Source organism: Trematomus bernacchii, unplaced genomic scaffold, assembly GCF_902827165.1.
Source record: "Trematomus bernacchii unplaced genomic scaffold, fTreBer1.1, whole genome shotgun sequence".
Lineage (NCBI taxonomy): Eukaryota > Metazoa > Chordata > Actinopteri > Perciformes > Nototheniidae > Trematomus > Trematomus bernacchii.
The window spans coordinates 302,593-320,229 of record NW_022987723.1 but is presented as its reverse complement, the minus strand read 5'-3'; the positions used below and the strand labels follow the sequence as shown (position 1 = coordinate 320,229).

The following is a 17,637-nucleotide window of genomic DNA, read 5'->3' as shown; positions in this document are numbered from 1 at the left end:
CTAAAGAGCGTTTAACTTCCATGCTAGTTCCGTCTTTTTATTTATCTCTCTGAACAGCTAATATTATATTATTATACACAGAGGTACTTAGAACTTGCACTTGAGTAGAAGTAGAAGTACTCAGATCTTGTACTTGAGTAGAAGTACTCTGATCTTGTGTTTGAGTAAAAGTAGAAGTACTTAGATCTTGTACTTGAGTAAAAGTAGAAGTACTCAGATCTTGTACTTGAGTAGAAGTACTCTGATCTTGTGTTTGAGTAAAAGTAGAAGTACTTAGAACTTGAGTAGAAGTAGAAGTACTCAGATCTTGACTTGAGTAAAAGTAGAAGTACTCAGATCTTGTACTTGAGTAGAAGTACTCTGATCTTGTGTTTGAGTAAAAGTAGAAGTACTCAGATCTTGTACTTGAGTAAAAGTTGAAGTACCAGAGTGTAGGAATACTCTGTTACAGTAAAAGTCCTGCATTCAAAATGTTCCTCAAGTAAAAGCAGAAAAGTATTCTCATCAAAATATAGTGAAAGTAGCGACAGTAAAAGTAGTCATTGTGCAGATTGGTCCATTTCAGAATAATATATATGATATGTTTTATAATGATTGATCATGAAAGTGTTCTCAAAGCTGGTAAAGGTGCAGCTAGTTTGAATGACTTTGTATACTGCAGGGTAGCTTGTGAATTTACTCCAGGTGGAACTAAAGTCTGATTTAACACTTGATTATATTTCACATCATTCATCCACATCTGTAAAGTAACTAAAGGGATTAAATACATGTAGTGGAGGAAAAGTACACCATTTACCTCTGAACTGAAGTGGAGTAGAAGTACACAGTAGCAAAAAGTACAAGTATCTCAAACTGTTTCTAAAGTACAGTACTTGAGTAAATGTACTAAGTTACTTCTGATCTTACACTTTTGTTTTTTTCCAGCAGAGACGGATGTTGGTATGATGGGCCACCACAACTCGGCCATCTCTGTGAATAACTCCTCGGGTCAGTCGAGTGGAGGCACCCCCTCCCCCTCGTCCCTCCCCCCCCCTCTCCATGGCCTCTCTGGGCCCCCAGGTGATCCCCCGCAGACACGCCCCCGCCGAGGCCCTCGCCAGGCAGGGCTCCTTCAGGGGCTTCCCGGTCCTCAGCCAGAAGACGTCTCCCTTCAAACGGCAGATGTCGCTGCGCATGAACGAGCTGCCGTCCAACGTGCAGCGCAAGTCTGACTTCCCCATGAAGAACACCGGTGGGTTTATCTTCCTCACACACTGTCGCTTTGTTCTGCAAAACCTGCAAATAACCTTCACACGGCTTCGAAAATGTGCAAAGTCGACCCTGAAGATGACTCGGGGACAGTTTCATCCCTCAGGCCATAAGACTGTTAAACACCTGAACTTTGGAAAGAACTGTTTCATATTTAATAATAATACATGTTATTTATATAGTGCTTTTCCTGGTGCTCAAAACGCTTAATTTAGTATTATATTATTCCAGAAACAAGAATAAATATGTAATATATGATATACCAGATCAATTCTGTCCTATTGTTAATGTTTTTTATTTCAGCTTTTACTAAATGTCCCCCCTGTGTTTCCCCGTCAGTCCCGGAGGTGGAGGGCGAGAACGACAGCATCAGCTCGCTCTGCACTCAGATCACCTCGGCGTTCAGCGGCCCCCCCGAGGACCCCTTCTCCTCCGCTCCGATGCCCAAACCCACCTCCTCCCCACAGTCTCCTGTAGCACCAGGTGACATACCCTCTTTAATATCTAACAAATCTCACTGTGATGAACCCAGTCAGTGGGTCACATGTTAACATACGCATTTAGAGAGTGTCTGCCTGCTCACATTTGGTCATAATTACGTTTAAAACATTGATTTGATATTTGATTAACAAAACAGAAGACCTGAGAGGCAAGTGAACAAAATATTCATGTGATCTATTTTTTAAGCCTGATCTTAATTGTTTCATCTCCAGTGTTTATGGCGTAAGAACAGGTTTTTCAAGGATAAGGTTCCCTAATTTTAAGCTCCTATCATTTTTTTCTTCTGTGAAAGAGGCGGGGAATAAATCTTGTACAGAGCACTTTATTTGAATTTTTTGTCTGCAAAAAAAACGGTCAATAAAAAAAGGTTGCCAGGGGAAACGCATTCTTTCTCAGGATCATTTTTCTAAATGGTTTTTGTTGTAATTTAAAACTAAGATCGTGGGGGCAGTGGCTCAGTCAGTAGGGGCTTGGACTGTGAGCCCTAGGGTCGCCGGTTCAAGTCCCCGACCAGACCTAAAATATGGAGTGTGGACTGCTACTTGGAGAGGTCCCAGTTCACCTCCTGCCCTGCCGTGGTGCCCTTGAGCAAGGCACCGGACACCCCCCTTCCCCCCCTCACTCCCATTGCTCCCCGGGCGCTGTACAATAGCTGCTCCTAGTACTAGACTCCTGGTGCTAGGATGGGTTAAAAGCAGAGAACACATGTCAGTGGGTGTTTCTCAATCGCGAGGACGCTTGCTTGGTAGCACATGTCTGCCGAGCATCTTGCTTCAGAAGCGAGGCAAGAATATTTCCTGGCATTCGGAAAACGAAGAGTGGAACAGGCTAGCAAGTGTGCAGGTGTGCGTCATATGAGAGGCCCCGCCTTACATTTTCAGATTTGGGGAAATTGGTCCGTGCGCAAAGCATTGTGGGGATTTTAAGACCGCCGAGTCTACTCATGTGCAGCCTCGATATTTCTCCAAACGGAGTACGCTGGGCTCGGTAGAATTCCAAGTATGCTGGAGATTGGAACAGTCCTTCGGCGGCACTCGATGACGTAGTATGCTTGAAATAGTGGCTCTGAAGCAGCTTTACTCGAGATTGAGAAGCACCCACTGTGTGCTGTGTGCTCTGCATGTGAGACCATTAAAGAGGGTTTCACCCCAATTCTATTCTCTCTATTCTAGTGGTGTTTGGCAGCCTCTTGTGGCAGACATCAGTATTACAACAACAAACATCTGGTAGCTCACCTGGCAAAAATGATTTTCAGTTATTTAAAGAAACATAAAGGGATTACCTGAGAAAACCCTTCTTTGAAGTCATTCATATTGAGTCACTAACACAGGAGACAAAACCCTTTAAATCAGACTTGGATCACCTTCATATTTTCTCTCTCTTGCCTCTGTATACTTTAACAGCACCTTCAGTTTGTGCATGTCTAACAAACGGTCCATCAGCCTGTACTAGCGTCTGTCTCTGGTCTGCTGTAGTGAACGGCTCCTCTCCTGCCTTCTGTGCTGCTGCTGCTGCTGCTGCTAACCCCCCCGCTCTGCCCCCCGCCCTGCCTGCTCGAGACACTAACCCCTGGGCTAAGACCCCAGCAGGAGCCCCTCCCTCAGCACTGCCAGGTAAGCAGCAGCTAGGAGAGGCTGCATGTGACAGGAGGCACTGAGAATTTACTAATGAAGTACTCAGATCTTGTACTTGAGTAAAAGTAAAAGTACTCAGATCATGTACTTGAGTAAAAGTACAAGTACTCAGATCATGTACTTGAGTAAAAGTAGAAGTACTCAGATCTTGTACTTGAGTAGAAGTAGAAGTACCGCAGTGTTGGAATACTCTGTTACAAGTCCTGCATTTCAAATGTTACTCAAGTAAAAGTGCAAAAAGTATCAGCATCAAAATACCAAAACTAAAATACTCATTATGCCAATTAATATGTTTCTAAATGACGTCACATATTCAGATGTGTGTCGTGTTCTCACCCACTTTCTTCCTTTCTCCCAACAGGAAGTAACTGGTCCTCTCCCACCCCGGTGATAGTGGTCCCCCCCACCTCCTCCCCCCCCGTTTCCTCCCACAGACGCACCCCCTCAGAAGCAGACCGCTGGTTAGAGGAAGTCACAAAGTCAGTGCGCGGCCCCCCCACCTCGCTGCCCCCTCAGCCGTTCAGCTCCCCCGGGTCGATGCCGGTAGCCCCTCCCCCCCAGGTGGCCTTCATCATGTCCCCCCTGCCCCCCGTCGTGCCCATGCTGCCCCCCCGTCAGCCCGCTTTCCACACTCACCCCCCGTCTTCTTACCCGCTGCCCAACGGCCTCCCCTTCCCTCCCGCGCTGGTGGGCATCACTCCCTCTCAGATGGTGGCCAACGTGTTCGGATCGGCATCTCACCCCCATCAGTTCCTCCCCCCTCCCTCCTCCACCCAGACCCCCCATCAGTTCCGACCCCCCCCCCCTCCTCCGCCCCGACCCCCCAGCAGGACCTCAGCCCCTTCATCAAACCCCCCCTCAACAACACGGGGAGTCTCCCCTCAAACGGCAGCGCCACCTTTAACGGCTCCGAGTCCTGGTCGCACCTCGCCCCCCCCCTCCTCCCCCCGCATCCTGCCCCCCCCCCTCCATCCTGCCCCCCCCCCTCCATCCTGCCTCCCCCCGTCACCCTGCCCCCCCCACAGGAAGACATCTTCGAGGCCCAGTGGGCGGCGCTGGAGGGCCGATCCCGTCAGATCGCCTCTCCGTCCCCCACTAACCCGTTCTCCACCGAGCTGCACAAGACCTTCGAGATCCAGCTCTGAAGACTGCTGGCAACCGGACTATAAGGAGGCCATTTTTGTTTTGGGGTGACTAAAGAAGAGCGAGGTGAGGTGAGGGGGGGGGGGGGGGGTCCTCCTGCCTCTTCTTCAGAGGAAGAGCTCTCGGGAAGAAGAAGGAGAACCAGCAGGGAGCAGAACCCCAAACGGAGCAGGCTAACAGGCTAACAGGCTAGCTTCTCATCAGCATCGTCTGTACGTTTGTTTGTGCAGCGCAGGCTCAGCATCCCCCCCCCCTCACCTCCGCTCCCTGTTGCCAGGACGACGCCTCCTCACCTGGCAGAGAAACTGCAGCACTGAGAGAACTCAGCTTCCAGACAAGAAGTTCTCATTCTAACTTCCTAATCAGAAGAATAAAGTGAGAAAATGCCAAAACTTTATTTTTATGCATTAAGTATATTTTAAATAGCTTTGGAATCTAACAGAAGAGTTGTAAGTAATCGTGCCAAAGGCATAGGCTAGCTACAATGAGACGAGTTTATGTTCGTGTATACAAGAAATGACCGTATATATTATACATAAAAAAAATATATATATCTATAAAGAATCTATACTGTACACAGCTCACAGCAGTGCTAATTTGTAATGTGATGTAAAGAGATTTTGTGAAGGGACAGCTGCTTTACTTGTTTTTTTGTTTTATTTTTGGAGAGAAATCTCTTTGTTGCCGTCTGTTGCATCCTGTGATTGGATGTGGAGCATCTCTCTGTAAATAGGGTTTCGTTGCAGCAACAATCATTGTGGACCTGGTGGTGGTGCGGACTGGTTGCCTCTGACCTGTGCTCAGTTTTATTAGTTTAGTACACATCAGTACTTCCAATGTTACTTCCTCATTGTCATTCTTCTCTGTGCGTGGAAATGATCTTGTTTTTTTATTTAACATGGTAGGATGTGTCATCTCCTGTGTCTCCACCTCTTATATTATTTTTTTAAGTAGTTGATTTGTAACTTTTTATTTTGCACAGCACTACAGTAGATGATTTGACTCGCAGGTGACCGGGGGTTAGTGAGTGTAAGCTGCACGCTGACCTCAGCAGAAAACTACAGGGAGATGAAAACGCTTCCGTCTCTCTCCGTCTGATTTCTCTCTGTCATGTTTTTATTTTTTTAAATCAAACCTGTGAATATGATCTATTATCTGATCTATTTTTCCATTTTGTAATTATTTCATTACTTTATTCCACTTCTTTGGAGAAATATTGAAGCTAAAAGATTGAATAAATTGATGGTGGTAAAGGAAAACAGTGTTCTGTGTTATTGAGTCCATACTGTTGTGTTTTTAATGCAGAGTAACATCTATTGATTAAAAAACGTACAATTATTCGGCCGACAAAAACATATTTGTATATATTCATCAGACAATAAATGGAGGCGTGTGGCGCAGTGGACTAGTGCGTTGGTGTTGGGATCAGGGGAGCACAGGTTCAAACCCCACTGCAGTCAGCATGTCGTTGTGTCCCCGAGACACTTCACCCCTAATTGCTCGGGATTGCCCACAGTATTGAGTATTTAAGTTGCTTTGGATAAAAGCGTCTAATAAGTAACATCAGGGTGTCCGCGGGGTCTTCAAAAGTATTAAATGGCATTTTCCAAGGTATTAGATTTTGTAGCTTGTTTTCAATAAGTATATAAATTGTCTAAAGAGGTTGTATTCTACAGTCTGCCTGAATGTAATCATTGGGTAGGTGTGTAGTGTGATTCTTTGTAGTTTATTTATGGCATCCCGTTGGATTTGACGTCATCTGAACAGGACATCGCACGCTCACTGCTTGATAGCGCGCGAAGGTCCGTTTACGCCGGTTGTTAAACAACATCGTTATGGGGAAATGCAAGTTTGCGTCCAAATGGTTGGAAGATAAGGAGGAAGGACAATCAATACTGTATATAGTCAATGTGAGGTCAATTGTGTCGCCAATGTAACCGGTTAAAACTCCCAAGTGGCGATGAGGTCTTAAAAGGTATGGAAAGGGTCTTAAAAAAGGTATTACATTTGACTTCAGGATTCCTGCATATACCCTGAACATCTAATGTAATAATGTAATAAATTACAAATAACTTTTTTATTCTAATACCCTTTTATAACAAAACATTTCAATCCGCTTTCACTAAGTACGGCAAAGTGCTTGGTGTGAAAGTGGCTCTCCTTGGGTTTATTGCATTTTATAGACAGATATTTTATAGATATAGTCAAATAATCCATATAAAGAAGTACATGATGGCTGCAGGATGATCACATGGATAACACATTTAGTATTTAAAATAAATTTAAACTACAAAAAAATATTTAGAAGCATAAGGTAGAGCATATTTAGTCATTCCACTGAAGCACATTTTTTTCTTGATTGAGCTTTAAATACATATAATTCACCCAGCAGAATAATAATTGTATTTATTCTTTTTGGACAATTTTTATCCAGAACTCCCAGGTAATGTCAAAAAGTGTTATGTTTAAAATAAATACACCTAAACTTACTAACGTATAGAAATACAAACCATGTAGGATGCGGGAAACATGTTTTTTTTGCATAGATGCATGTCATTCATTTTTTTATTTAGCACAAGAACATTACAAAAAAAATGGAATTACTTAAATATACATTTAAAGGATAGAATTCAATAAACAATGGTGGGGAAAAAAACAATTGAGGTAACCATTATACTAAAAATCAAGAGAGAAATAATATGTTTTTATGTAAAAGAAAAACGAGCCAGGTAAATGTAAACAGATAAAGACTGCTATGTAGATTTTTCTTTTACTTTTTACCAAATATTTTATTGGCTATTTGGTGATTTTTATTTTGTTCTTGTTGTAGTTCCCTCCCTCCAGCAGGGGGCGCTGGCTGCATAGCCGCGTCCTTATAAAAACAGCACGGAAGACATGCATCAGTTTAGCACAGAAATGCAGGAGAACATGTGTGTGAAACTGGTGTTGTGTTGGTTAAAAACGTAAAGGTAAGAATCAAACTTCATCGACAAATGCAGCTCTGTTGCCACGCAGAAATATATCAAATGCAGCCTAACAACGCAGCTGAAGTTAGCAAGATAACCGCCTAGCTTACGTTGGCTAATCAGATGCTAACGATGGTTTAACTTTGATTTAATGAGAAAAGCGATCCAGAATATTGACGAACACTAATCTTTAAACGTGTTGACTTCATATTCATGTCAATTTGAGGTGATATTGTAATATGTTTTAAATGCTGTTTTGCCGCGGCTAACAGCTAGCAGAGTTTGTGTTGCTAATGCTAGCTGGCAAACGTTCACTCTAACGGTCGTATGTTAGCAGTTGTTCTGTTTATATTAACTATTTAAACTCGAATGAACTCAACAGCTGAGTCATGAAGCAGCTACATTTCCAGTTTAAAGAGTTTTAATGTCCATATTCTGCTTTTAAACTAACATAACGGAGTGGCTAACTTGACCGTTACACTTAATTCTGTCTATCAAATTATGTGACCTGATGGAAGACAATTTGAAGATACACCTTTATTGATTTCAGTTTTCTTCTTGGATTATATACATGTTTGAATACACACACATTAAAGGAACTTCAGTACAAATACACACATGCGTTGGAATACAGGTATAGGTGCACACATGCATTATAGAGAGGTGCCAGAGGTAAGAGGGTCAGGTTGTTTGCAGACCTGTGTTTTTAAACCCTGCAAATATGTGACATAAAAATGTGTGCTGTTCACTTGTTTCAGAGAGATGCAGTGCCTGTCCAGATCACAGAAACAGAGCCAAGTTTACATGGGATCCCACTGACACAGGAAAGGTGAAACATCAATCACTATTTCTTTTTTAACAACACCCATTAATGGTCAGATTGGCACATCTAAAAAAAGTTGCTTACCAATTTTGTTTGTGTTTTCTGACTCTAGGTTTCCACTTTTCAGCTAGAGGAGGATCTCTACACGTCAACATGTCTCACCGCGGACCTTTAACCGCGGTCATAACAACAGTAGTAGGGGTGACTTTAGGGGGTCTGCTCGTATGGAGAGTTTACCGCACAAAGAGGAGGAGGCTGCCTTCCGTCCAGGAGGTGGCCGATCCTGTGGATGCTCTCTGTCCTGTAGAGAAGGAAATTAAGGCTGTGGAGACTCTATACACCCCCCCACCGCCCCCCCCAACATCCTCCAGAGAAGGCGTTCAAGGCGGTGGAGAGTCAGGCCACGCAGCCGACCGACCCCTTCAGGATCCCGTCCTCCGAGCAGCTGCTGACGGTGAATCCGGTGACGGTGAGCTCGGAGGAGGAGTGGCTGCAGATCTGGCCGCTGATGCAGAAGGAGCTGACGGTGTTTCCTGTTCTGGGACTCGACTGTGAATGGGTAAAGGCCGACGGCGTGAGGACAAACCTTTTGCATGTTTTTTGATTTATGAAAAGGGAAAAATCCACCCTGAGTTATTCAGCAATAGTTCTTAACATTTTGCGTTCACACCAAAAAGATCTGGAACTAGAACTTAGTTCATGAGAACCTTTTCCCCCCTTTTCAGTCGCTGCTAGAGAGCAGGTACTTTCATGGGAGAAAAAGGTTCCCATTTCTGGTTGGCTGGGCGGAATGCAAACCACGCCCCGTAAAACTCCCAAAAGGTTTTGTGAAGCCGCCATTGTATTTGCTGGCATTAGCATTATTACCATTAGCATTAGCCCAGCGCACCAACGCAGAGAGACTAACTTATGGCAACACAAAAGAAAACATGGGAGATGAGGAGGTGTCGGCGTTCTGGCGATTTACTCTGAAGGCTTCAGTAGAAGCTGCTGGGAGTCCCAGCAGCTTCTACTGAAGCCAGTCCCCAACTCCGGGGACTTCCGGCCGGGGACTCCGGGTGGCAGTATACGCCGTGAAGTTGTTTGCGGCCTGCCAGTAAACCCAAAGCAGAAGAAGAAGAAGAAGTGACGTCAGCGGCTTCATTTGCGTAATCCTCCCTCAGGGAACTTATTCCGGTGTGAACGTGATCTGCTCTTTAGTTCATGAGAACTAAAGAGTTCTGGGAACTAAGTACGGCAAAGTACTTGGTGTGAAAGCGCCTAATGTACGGCCTGCATTAGGGCTGTTAAAATGTGGTTTACTTCAGTGCTGTACAATTAATCAACACTGAATTGAAATCACAAAATGGACCAGTGAAATATAAGATGAGAGAGAAGTACTTTATTGATCCCAAATCAGGAAGTATTTGGGTTGCAGCAGCATAAAAAACAACTAAACAAAACAAGGCATTGCACATAAGTAGAAATTAAAGAGTAGAAATAAACAATACTAGAATTTAAACATCTCAAAATAGAATTAAAAGCATCATTGAAAAGTAGAACAATATACGGTAAACTGTGAAGATAAAAAATCTCTCTCTTTAGACACACTATAAAGCAGGATATGATTTACACTAAGCGTGTAGGGAGTGGAATATAAAATGAAATATCTAAAACTAAATGTTTGTTAAATTATGTGAATCAAGTATTGTGTAGCTGCAGACATATCCTGGTCAACACATTGTATTCTACTACCTTCGTATTATATAATCAGATAGATGGATTTGATTTGTAAACACCTTACACACTTCACAGCGCTCCTGTTATTTCTCTGACCTGTCTTCCTCTTCCTGCCCCAGGTGTCGGTGAAGGGCCGCTCCTCCTCGGTGTCTCTGCTGCAGATGGCCACGTACTCCGGTCTGTGCGTCCTCGTGAGGCTGCTGGCATTTCGCAGCGGGCAGCAGAGCTTCCCTCTCAGCCTGATGGATGTCCTCAGAGACCCCCACGTATTAAAAGTCGGCGTCGGCTGCTATGAAGATGGCAAACGTCTGACGCGAGACTACGGGCTGTCGCTGAGCTGCACGGTGGACCTGAGATACCTCGCCTTAAGACAGAGGTACGGTGTGGTTGTAGTAGATGAATATGAAAAGAGTATGTGTGCCCTCCTGATTTAGTTACTAGTTTGTTTTCCTCTCCTCCGTTTCTCTTCACATCCACATGCTTAAGCTGAACAGCCAATCAGAGTGGCTTATTTTGCAGACAGCTCTGCGTAAGCGACAAGAAGTCCAGCACAAACACGGCAAAAAAACATTGCAGACCAGCGCTCCAATCTGACATCTGATAGAAGTCTTTGTGTCTTTCAGAAACCCAAATACTTTTCTTTGTTCTTGTGTTTTAAATGTTTGTAATGATCCTCTTAAACCCTGTCTGTGGTTCCAGGCAGGTGACGATGAGTAACGGCCTGAGTCTGAAGTCTCTGGCGGAGGATCTGCTGAACGTGTCTCTGGATAAGTCTCTGGAGCTGCGCTGCAGCGACTGGGAGGCAGAGAAACTGACGCTGCAGCAGGTACAGCTGGTTTAGGGAACACTTCAGGACGCTGTAGAGCTGTGGATTGGGGGAAACGGTTTCAGGTGCTCCTGGTTCTAGAAATCAATTTATTTTCTTTATAGACAACATAAGGTGATGGACAGTTGGAGTATGAAACTCTTCTGGATAAATAAACGGTACAAAAGATGCATTGTATAGATGCGTTTTGTTTGATATGCACATGAGACCACACTAAGTCAAAAACACAAAAAAGTCAATCTTCTTTCAAAATGAGAGTTTTAAGGAACAATAAAGTCAAGCGTTAAAGGCAAGTTTATTTGTATACCACCTTTCAACCAGTGTTTCCGCCAGACCAGGGCTGAGAGGGCGTCCACCCCGAGAGCGGGATGTGTGACGTCGTGTCACGTGACTAGAATTTTGAATTGAGCCGTCCCTTAAGTTATAGATACTATCTCTTTACGTATTAGTGATGGGAATTCTGGCTCTTTTTAGTGAGCCGGATCATTTGGCTCGGCTCACTAAGAAGAGCCGGCTCCTAAACGGCTCTTCATTTTACCGCAGTTCACGCTCGCGCTCCACTAGCACCCCCCGTCAAGGCTCGCCGGCAGTAGGGCTGTGCAATTAATCACAATTACGATTTTGGCCTGCCACAATTACGAAAACAACATAATCGAAAAAAACAATTATTTTGCTTTGCTAGGTTGTGACAGTGCAACATATTTGATCTAATTAATTTTTATTTATCATATTTATATATGTTTAGTAACAAAAATATTTGTTGATCTTGTTTATTGGTATTTATCATTTTGATATTATTTATTTAAATGTTCATTAATTTATTTTTGTATTGGTTTTCCAGTTGAATTATATGTTCAGGGTAATCAACAGTTAAAAAGACACTGTTTCAAATTATTATTTGTATTTGTTTTAAAGTTCAATAAATGGATGTTTTCAAAGTCAATGAATAATCGTATTTAATAATCGTGATATCAATTATTGACCAAAATAATTATGATTTTTGCCATAATCGCACAGCCCTAGCCGGCAGTACACTTTCCGTCACAGGAACACGCTTTGCTGGCGGCAAAAAGAATCCCACCAGACTCCTTTGCCCCCCCAACAGAGGGGTGTCCTTTTTCCTTTCGTCATTTCAAGCTATAAAAACTCTCGATCTTCTCTCCAATTATTTATTTTTTTGTCAAATGACGGCACGACGCCCGCCTGGCGGAAACGCTGCTTTCAACACAAGGCAATTCAAAGTGCTTAACAAAAATGAAAGACATTACGAGCATTGTAGTTCAAGGTATGACAAATACTCTCCAAATGAACTACAGTGAAAATGATTTTCCAATTTCTGCTCAGTATTAACGAATGCTCTCTTTCTCCATGTCCAATCCCACTAGAAAAGTGACCATGGTTGAAACGTTGCTAAATCTCTCCCATAGACACATGCTCACTTTGGCATAGCCTGACCCTACGGTATATGAATCAAAGCTCTTGCTACTGCTCCGTTTGTTCTCTAACCTTTCCTCCGTGTTCCCCTGTAGATAACGTACGCTGCGCGGGACGCCCAGGTGTCCATCGCTCTGTTCCTGCACCTCCTGGGCCTGGACTCTGCATCGGGACCCCAGTGCTCCGGCGAGAGCTCGTACTCTGAGCTGGCGTCTCGCTGCCAGGGTCTGCTGGACGTGTCCTTCAGGGGCCGAGGAGACTCTGAGGATAAGGAAGGAGAGAAGAGGAGGCGGACGCGGAGAACGCCCACTTTTGAAAGCCCGGAGTCTGGAGATCAGCAAGTCCTAGACCCTCGGAAGAACAAGAGGAAACCGCTGGGTGTGGGCTACTCCGCCAGGTGAGGGGGGGGGGGACCAATATCACAGATAAAACCGTTTTAATGCATTATTTTCTGCTGATTTTATGTGGGGTTTTTTTGGTTTAACATTTCAGCTCTGTGTATTTTAGATCTATGTAATATATGTTGTTTTTAGGCAGAGAAACGTGTCATTTTAATTAAGTTAACCCTTTCTCTGGTCTCCTGTAATGTTGTCGTATCCCCCTTAATCACGCTTCAGTGCCAGGAGCTGCCATAAAGTGACTTTTTATCACATTTTAAGCCACATTTTCACCATACACTTTCTAAATCTTGGTGCTTTAAACTCTATATTTTAACCAGATGAAGGGTTTAACTCATGGGAAGTCTGTGTCTGAAGTTATCAGAGAAAGGAGCTGAGCAAACGTTCGCGGCAGCTAGACTACATCGGGAAAAAACACTGATCTTTAACGTGATCCGCTTTGGTGTTTTACCAGCTTTACCTACCATGCCACTTTGTTTTAGAGAGGGGAGTTCAAGTTTAAAGAGTCCCTGCTCATTCTCAGGTGTATATCAGCATGTAGTGTCTCTACTTTAAAGAGTCCTCTCCTGCTGATGTTCAGGTGTATATCAGTATGTAGTGTCTCCACTTTAAAGAGTCCTCTCCTGCTGATGTTCAGGTGTATATCAGTATGTAGTGTCTCTACTTTAAAGAGTCCTCTCCTGCTGATGTTCAGGTGTATATCAGTATGTAGTGTCTCTACTTTAAAGAGTCCTCTCCTGCTGATGTTCAGGTGTATATCAGTATGTAGTGTCTCTACTTTAAAGAGTCCTCTCCTGCTGATGTTCAGGTGTATAATCATGAAATGTATCTTGATCTCAGTTGGAGGAAGCTGACTGTAAGAACAAACTCCCATGATGCACTTTGCCATCTTTTGTTAATGTTTTTTTATGTTGTCTGTGTTCCAGGAAGTCTCCTCTCTACGATAACTGCTTCCTCCACGCTCCTGACGGCCAGCCGCTGTGCACCTGCGACAAGAAGAAAGCCAAATGGTACCTAGATAAAGGAATAGGAGGTACACGGAGACTCCTGAACATACTCAAAACATCGCTCTCATTCGTTCAGAGCACAGGTTTCTCTCTTCTGTGCTCGTGTGTCTGAACATGTGATTTGTCTGTCTCAGTGCTGCAGAGTGAAGAGCCGTTCGTGGTGCGTTTGCTGTTCGAGCCGTCGGGACGTCCCGACTCTCAGCAGGATTATTATCTGACGGCCAAGGAGAACCTCTGCGTGGTCTGTGGGAAGGCAGACTCCTACATCAGGTTACTCGTGGTTTACTTTACACTTTTGGGCCTATGAAATGCATGCAATTGTTGTTAGAAGTTACAGAAATCCTCAAAGTGCGATGCTTTGTTGAAAATATTGCTTTCTGTGAAGGCAGAGTTTTGAGATCTGGAGGGACGAACTTCGACAAACGGGTCGCTTGTGATTCTATATGCAGTGGATAAAAAGGGTTTGAGGCACTAGAAGTATTTTGTTAAGACTCCTTGAAAGTGCTTGAATTGTACTCTTTAAAAGCTGTACGAACCCTGATTAGACTAGGGAATCAACAAACGTTTGGTTGTTGTTGTTTTTGTCCAAATGCAAACATTTCCAATTACATAAAACAAAGTAAAAACAGCAAATCCTCAAATTCCAGAAGCTTAGTTTTTAGCCTTTCAGCACTTCATTACAGTATATTACATATTACTGTTTTCTTTTTTTTTATTACTGCCGTATCTTATTCCATTTCTATGTAAATACTGCTATATTTTTATTTATGCACCATGACATCAAGCCAAATTCCTCATACATACACAATAAATCTGATTCTGTTTTAAAGGGGACCTATCATGCAAAATGCACTTTTTGATGTCTTGTATACATAAACATGTGTCCCCGGTGTGTCAGGGAACTCACGCAGCGTCAGACAAAACCCTCTCTCTTTTCCTCCGTACCCAAATCTCTAAAAACGGGGTTACAACGGAGCTGATCCAGATTTGCGTCCAATATGACGTAATATCTGAAATGTGGACCCACGGCCCTATCAGAAACGTTGCTATCAGAAAAAATGCCCGACTGTTTTGGAAGTAATATGGTCGGTGTTCACATTAGCATCGCTAACACTCAGAGCTAACCTGTACTGGAGAGCATGTGTGTGAAGAAGCAGGAAATAAAAGGAACTCACCTTGTGGTATAACCGGCAAGAGAGAAAGCCTTTGAGCTCCATACTGTTTCAGAAACAATCCTTGATAATCCATGATATGGCGTTTCATCACGGCAGTATTTAGTTTAGACAGTAGCTGCCGGGTCCCGCATGAGCTCAGACCCCTCCTTTTTTTCTTTTTTTTTTAAAGCTTTATACCCCAAATCAGCACTTTTGAAACAGGAAGTGAAATAGAGGGATATGAGGCATGGCTAGAATGGGTGATCTGTTTGGTATTTTGAGCAAAACACTTCATAGACATGTTTTTTATATATTTGTATATATCTGAGACCTATGCTATTGCCTAAAAATAGCATGATAGGTGACCTTTAATAAAAATGTAAGACCCGATAGGTGTGTAAGAAACGTGTGTCTTATCACCAGAGATTTTCATACTTGTCTTTGCTCCCTCAGGAAGAACATCGTGCCTCATGAGTACCGCCGGCACTTCCCCACGGAGATGAAGGACCACAACTCCCACGACATCCTGCTGCTGTGCACCTGCTGCCACGCCGCCTCCAACGTGCACGACGGCTTCCTGAAGCAGCGACTCGCCAACGAGTTCTCTGCGCCGCAGGGCTGCGAGGAGGGGGTGCGTCTGCTGGAGGACTCGGACCGGAGGAGGGTTCGCTCTGCGGCCCGAGCGCTGCTGACGGCCGGAGACGCTCTGCCGGAGCCGAGGAGGCACGAGCTGCAGGACGTCATCAGAGAGTTCCTGCAGTGCCACGAGGAGCAGCAGCTGACCGAGGGAACAGCAGCTGACCGAGGAGCAGCTGCAGCAGGCCGCCGGGCTGGAGACCAGGTCAGGAACCATGGGGGGGTTAAAGTGTTCAAATAGTATAATTGTTTAGATTTTCATTTAAATCCATGAGATTATTTGGGATTACAACTAATATTTCTTCACCTAACCAAAGCTATTGAGAGGAATACAATCTTGAAAATTGCTGTATCTGGGTAGGATTCTCCTGCATAAGCAATATGCAATGTTTTATTACTTTTCTAAAGCTACTGACCCAGGATCAGCCCTTCTCTAAGAGGGCTGAAATAGAGGGATATGAGGCATGGCTAGAATGGGTGATCTGTTTGGTATTTTGAGCAAAACACTTCATTGACATGTTTTTGATATATTTGTATATATCTGAGACCTATGCTATTGCTTAAAAATAGCATGATAGGAGAGCTTTAATAAAAAATATATACACCTTCTGCCAGTTCTTTAAAAAAAATAAAGAATATCCTTTACAGTTACATGCAGTCTTTAAAGACCCTTGTCAGTTTTATCTCCCGGTGCTAACCCCCTCCCCCCCCCTCTCTCCTCTGAAGGATCTTCAACGAGGCGTACGTGCCTCACGGTCTGAAGGTGGTGCGGGCGTCAGCTGATCGGGGTCTCCAGGGCCTCATGGAGCTGGAGCGCCGCTGGAGGCAGCACTTCCTGAAGGCCATGCTGCCGAGACACCTCCCCCCGCTCTGGGCCGTGGACCACAACCACAGCAAGTTCCTCCGCAAGTACGGAGAGGACCTGCCCATCAAACTCAACTGAGCCTGAACGCAGCATCACAAGCCAAATCGCTTTTTCTTTTTCTTTTTTCTTTCAGTGAGATATAAAATGACTAATCCACCAGCCGAGACTGAAGCGTTACCAGCATGTTCCAGTCCGCCATGAGTCCGCCGTGTGTGTAAATACACTCTTATCTGCGGCTATTTTGGACTATTCTAGTGCCGGTTGGATCCTGAAGAACTTTAAGACTAAAAAAGAAAATCTAAAAATCGATATCATCTTCGGACTTTTTTTTATCATGAAAAATGTAAGATTATTTAATAAAATGGCTATAAATGTATGCACTGATTTTCAGAAGAAGCTGCTACTTGCTCTTAAGGTCCCGCCTACATTCAACCTCCCCTCCCCTCCCCTCCCCCCCCCCCCCCCTCCCCTCCCCGTTGCAGGTTGGCAGCTTCATGACCTTTAAATTATTAAACGCTCCGCCTTGCTTTCTGTTCTCACTCTGTCTGTTTTAAGTCAGTAGATGAACGTTTCCTCCCTGAGATATGAAAAGGGTTTCCTCGAGGTGCCAGTTTCTGCAGGGGGGGGGGGAGGCGTAAAGTTGGCTCGTGTATTCGATCAATTAACCTCCAGATGTCATCGTGGTGCAGCTGAGGCTCTACAGTCGGGACGTCTTCTGGTTCATGTTTTAATGAACCTCTTAATCCCAAAAACTGGAGTCTCATCGCAGCGTCGAACGGCGACATCTTCAATAAAAACAGACGTCAATTTACAGAATCCAAACTACACTACAGTGAAAAAAAAAAACGTGCCAACTTTAATGATGTGAGTAAATAATCCTTAACTTCCCCCTGTGCCTGTAGCAAGGTGGAAGATCTGTGGAGCGTGATGAATGAATATATAAAGTGCAGCTGCTTCGTCTTTAGTTGTATTTTCTGGATGTAAAGCCCCAAAGCTGTTCTGTTTTCCTAATTTGTGAATGATACAAAAAATAAAGTCTTCTTTGTATTAATCTGTTGTCGCTGGTGCTGTTGCTTGGACATGAAAACTCCTTCAGAAAATTAGATGATTGGTGTAAGAGCATCGGATTTAAAGGTGGGTTAGGTAACTTAACGTCCCGATAGCAATGAATACATTAAATGCTTTGACAATAAATACATAAATATTTCATCTGTGGAAGCCGTAGTACTGTAAAAAGCACGACCAATCATCTGAGCCGGCCCGGCTAAAGTAACAGGATGGCC

At 43.9% G+C, this 17,637-nt stretch overlaps 2 protein-coding genes across 2 annotated transcripts in view; both read left to right on the top strand.

The window, feature by feature from the left end:
• The window catches only part of numb (NUMB endocytic adaptor protein), a 57,808-nt gene extending 52,023 nt beyond the window's left edge, over positions 1 to 5,785 (top strand). Inside the window, 6 exon segments of the mRNA XM_034144378.1 lie at positions 925 to 1,022; positions 1,024 to 1,231; positions 1,588 to 1,731; positions 3,225 to 3,362; positions 3,745 to 4,135; positions 4,183 to 5,785. Of these exon segments, the coding sequence (XP_034000269.1) occupies positions 925 to 1,022; positions 1,024 to 1,231; positions 1,588 to 1,731; positions 3,225 to 3,362; positions 3,745 to 4,135; positions 4,183 to 4,528 (1,325 nt within the window). The 3' untranslated portion in view covers positions 4,529 to 5,785.
• Positions 5,786 to 7,407: 1,622 nt separating this feature from the next.
• Positions 7,408 to 17,405, top strand: exd2 (exonuclease 3'-5' domain containing 2). The gene is given in 12 exon segments (XM_034144377.1): positions 7,408 to 7,495; positions 8,251 to 8,321; positions 8,428 to 8,645; positions 8,647 to 8,889; positions 10,154 to 10,410; positions 10,734 to 10,860; positions 12,390 to 12,691; positions 13,619 to 13,725; positions 13,834 to 13,969; positions 15,307 to 15,640; positions 15,642 to 15,694; positions 16,216 to 17,405. Coding segments are annotated over 10 exon segments (1,953 nt in total). The 5' UTR covers positions 7,408 to 7,495; positions 8,251 to 8,321; positions 8,428 to 8,468; the 3' UTR covers positions 16,433 to 17,405.
• Positions 17,406 to 17,637: the final 232 nt, after the last annotated feature.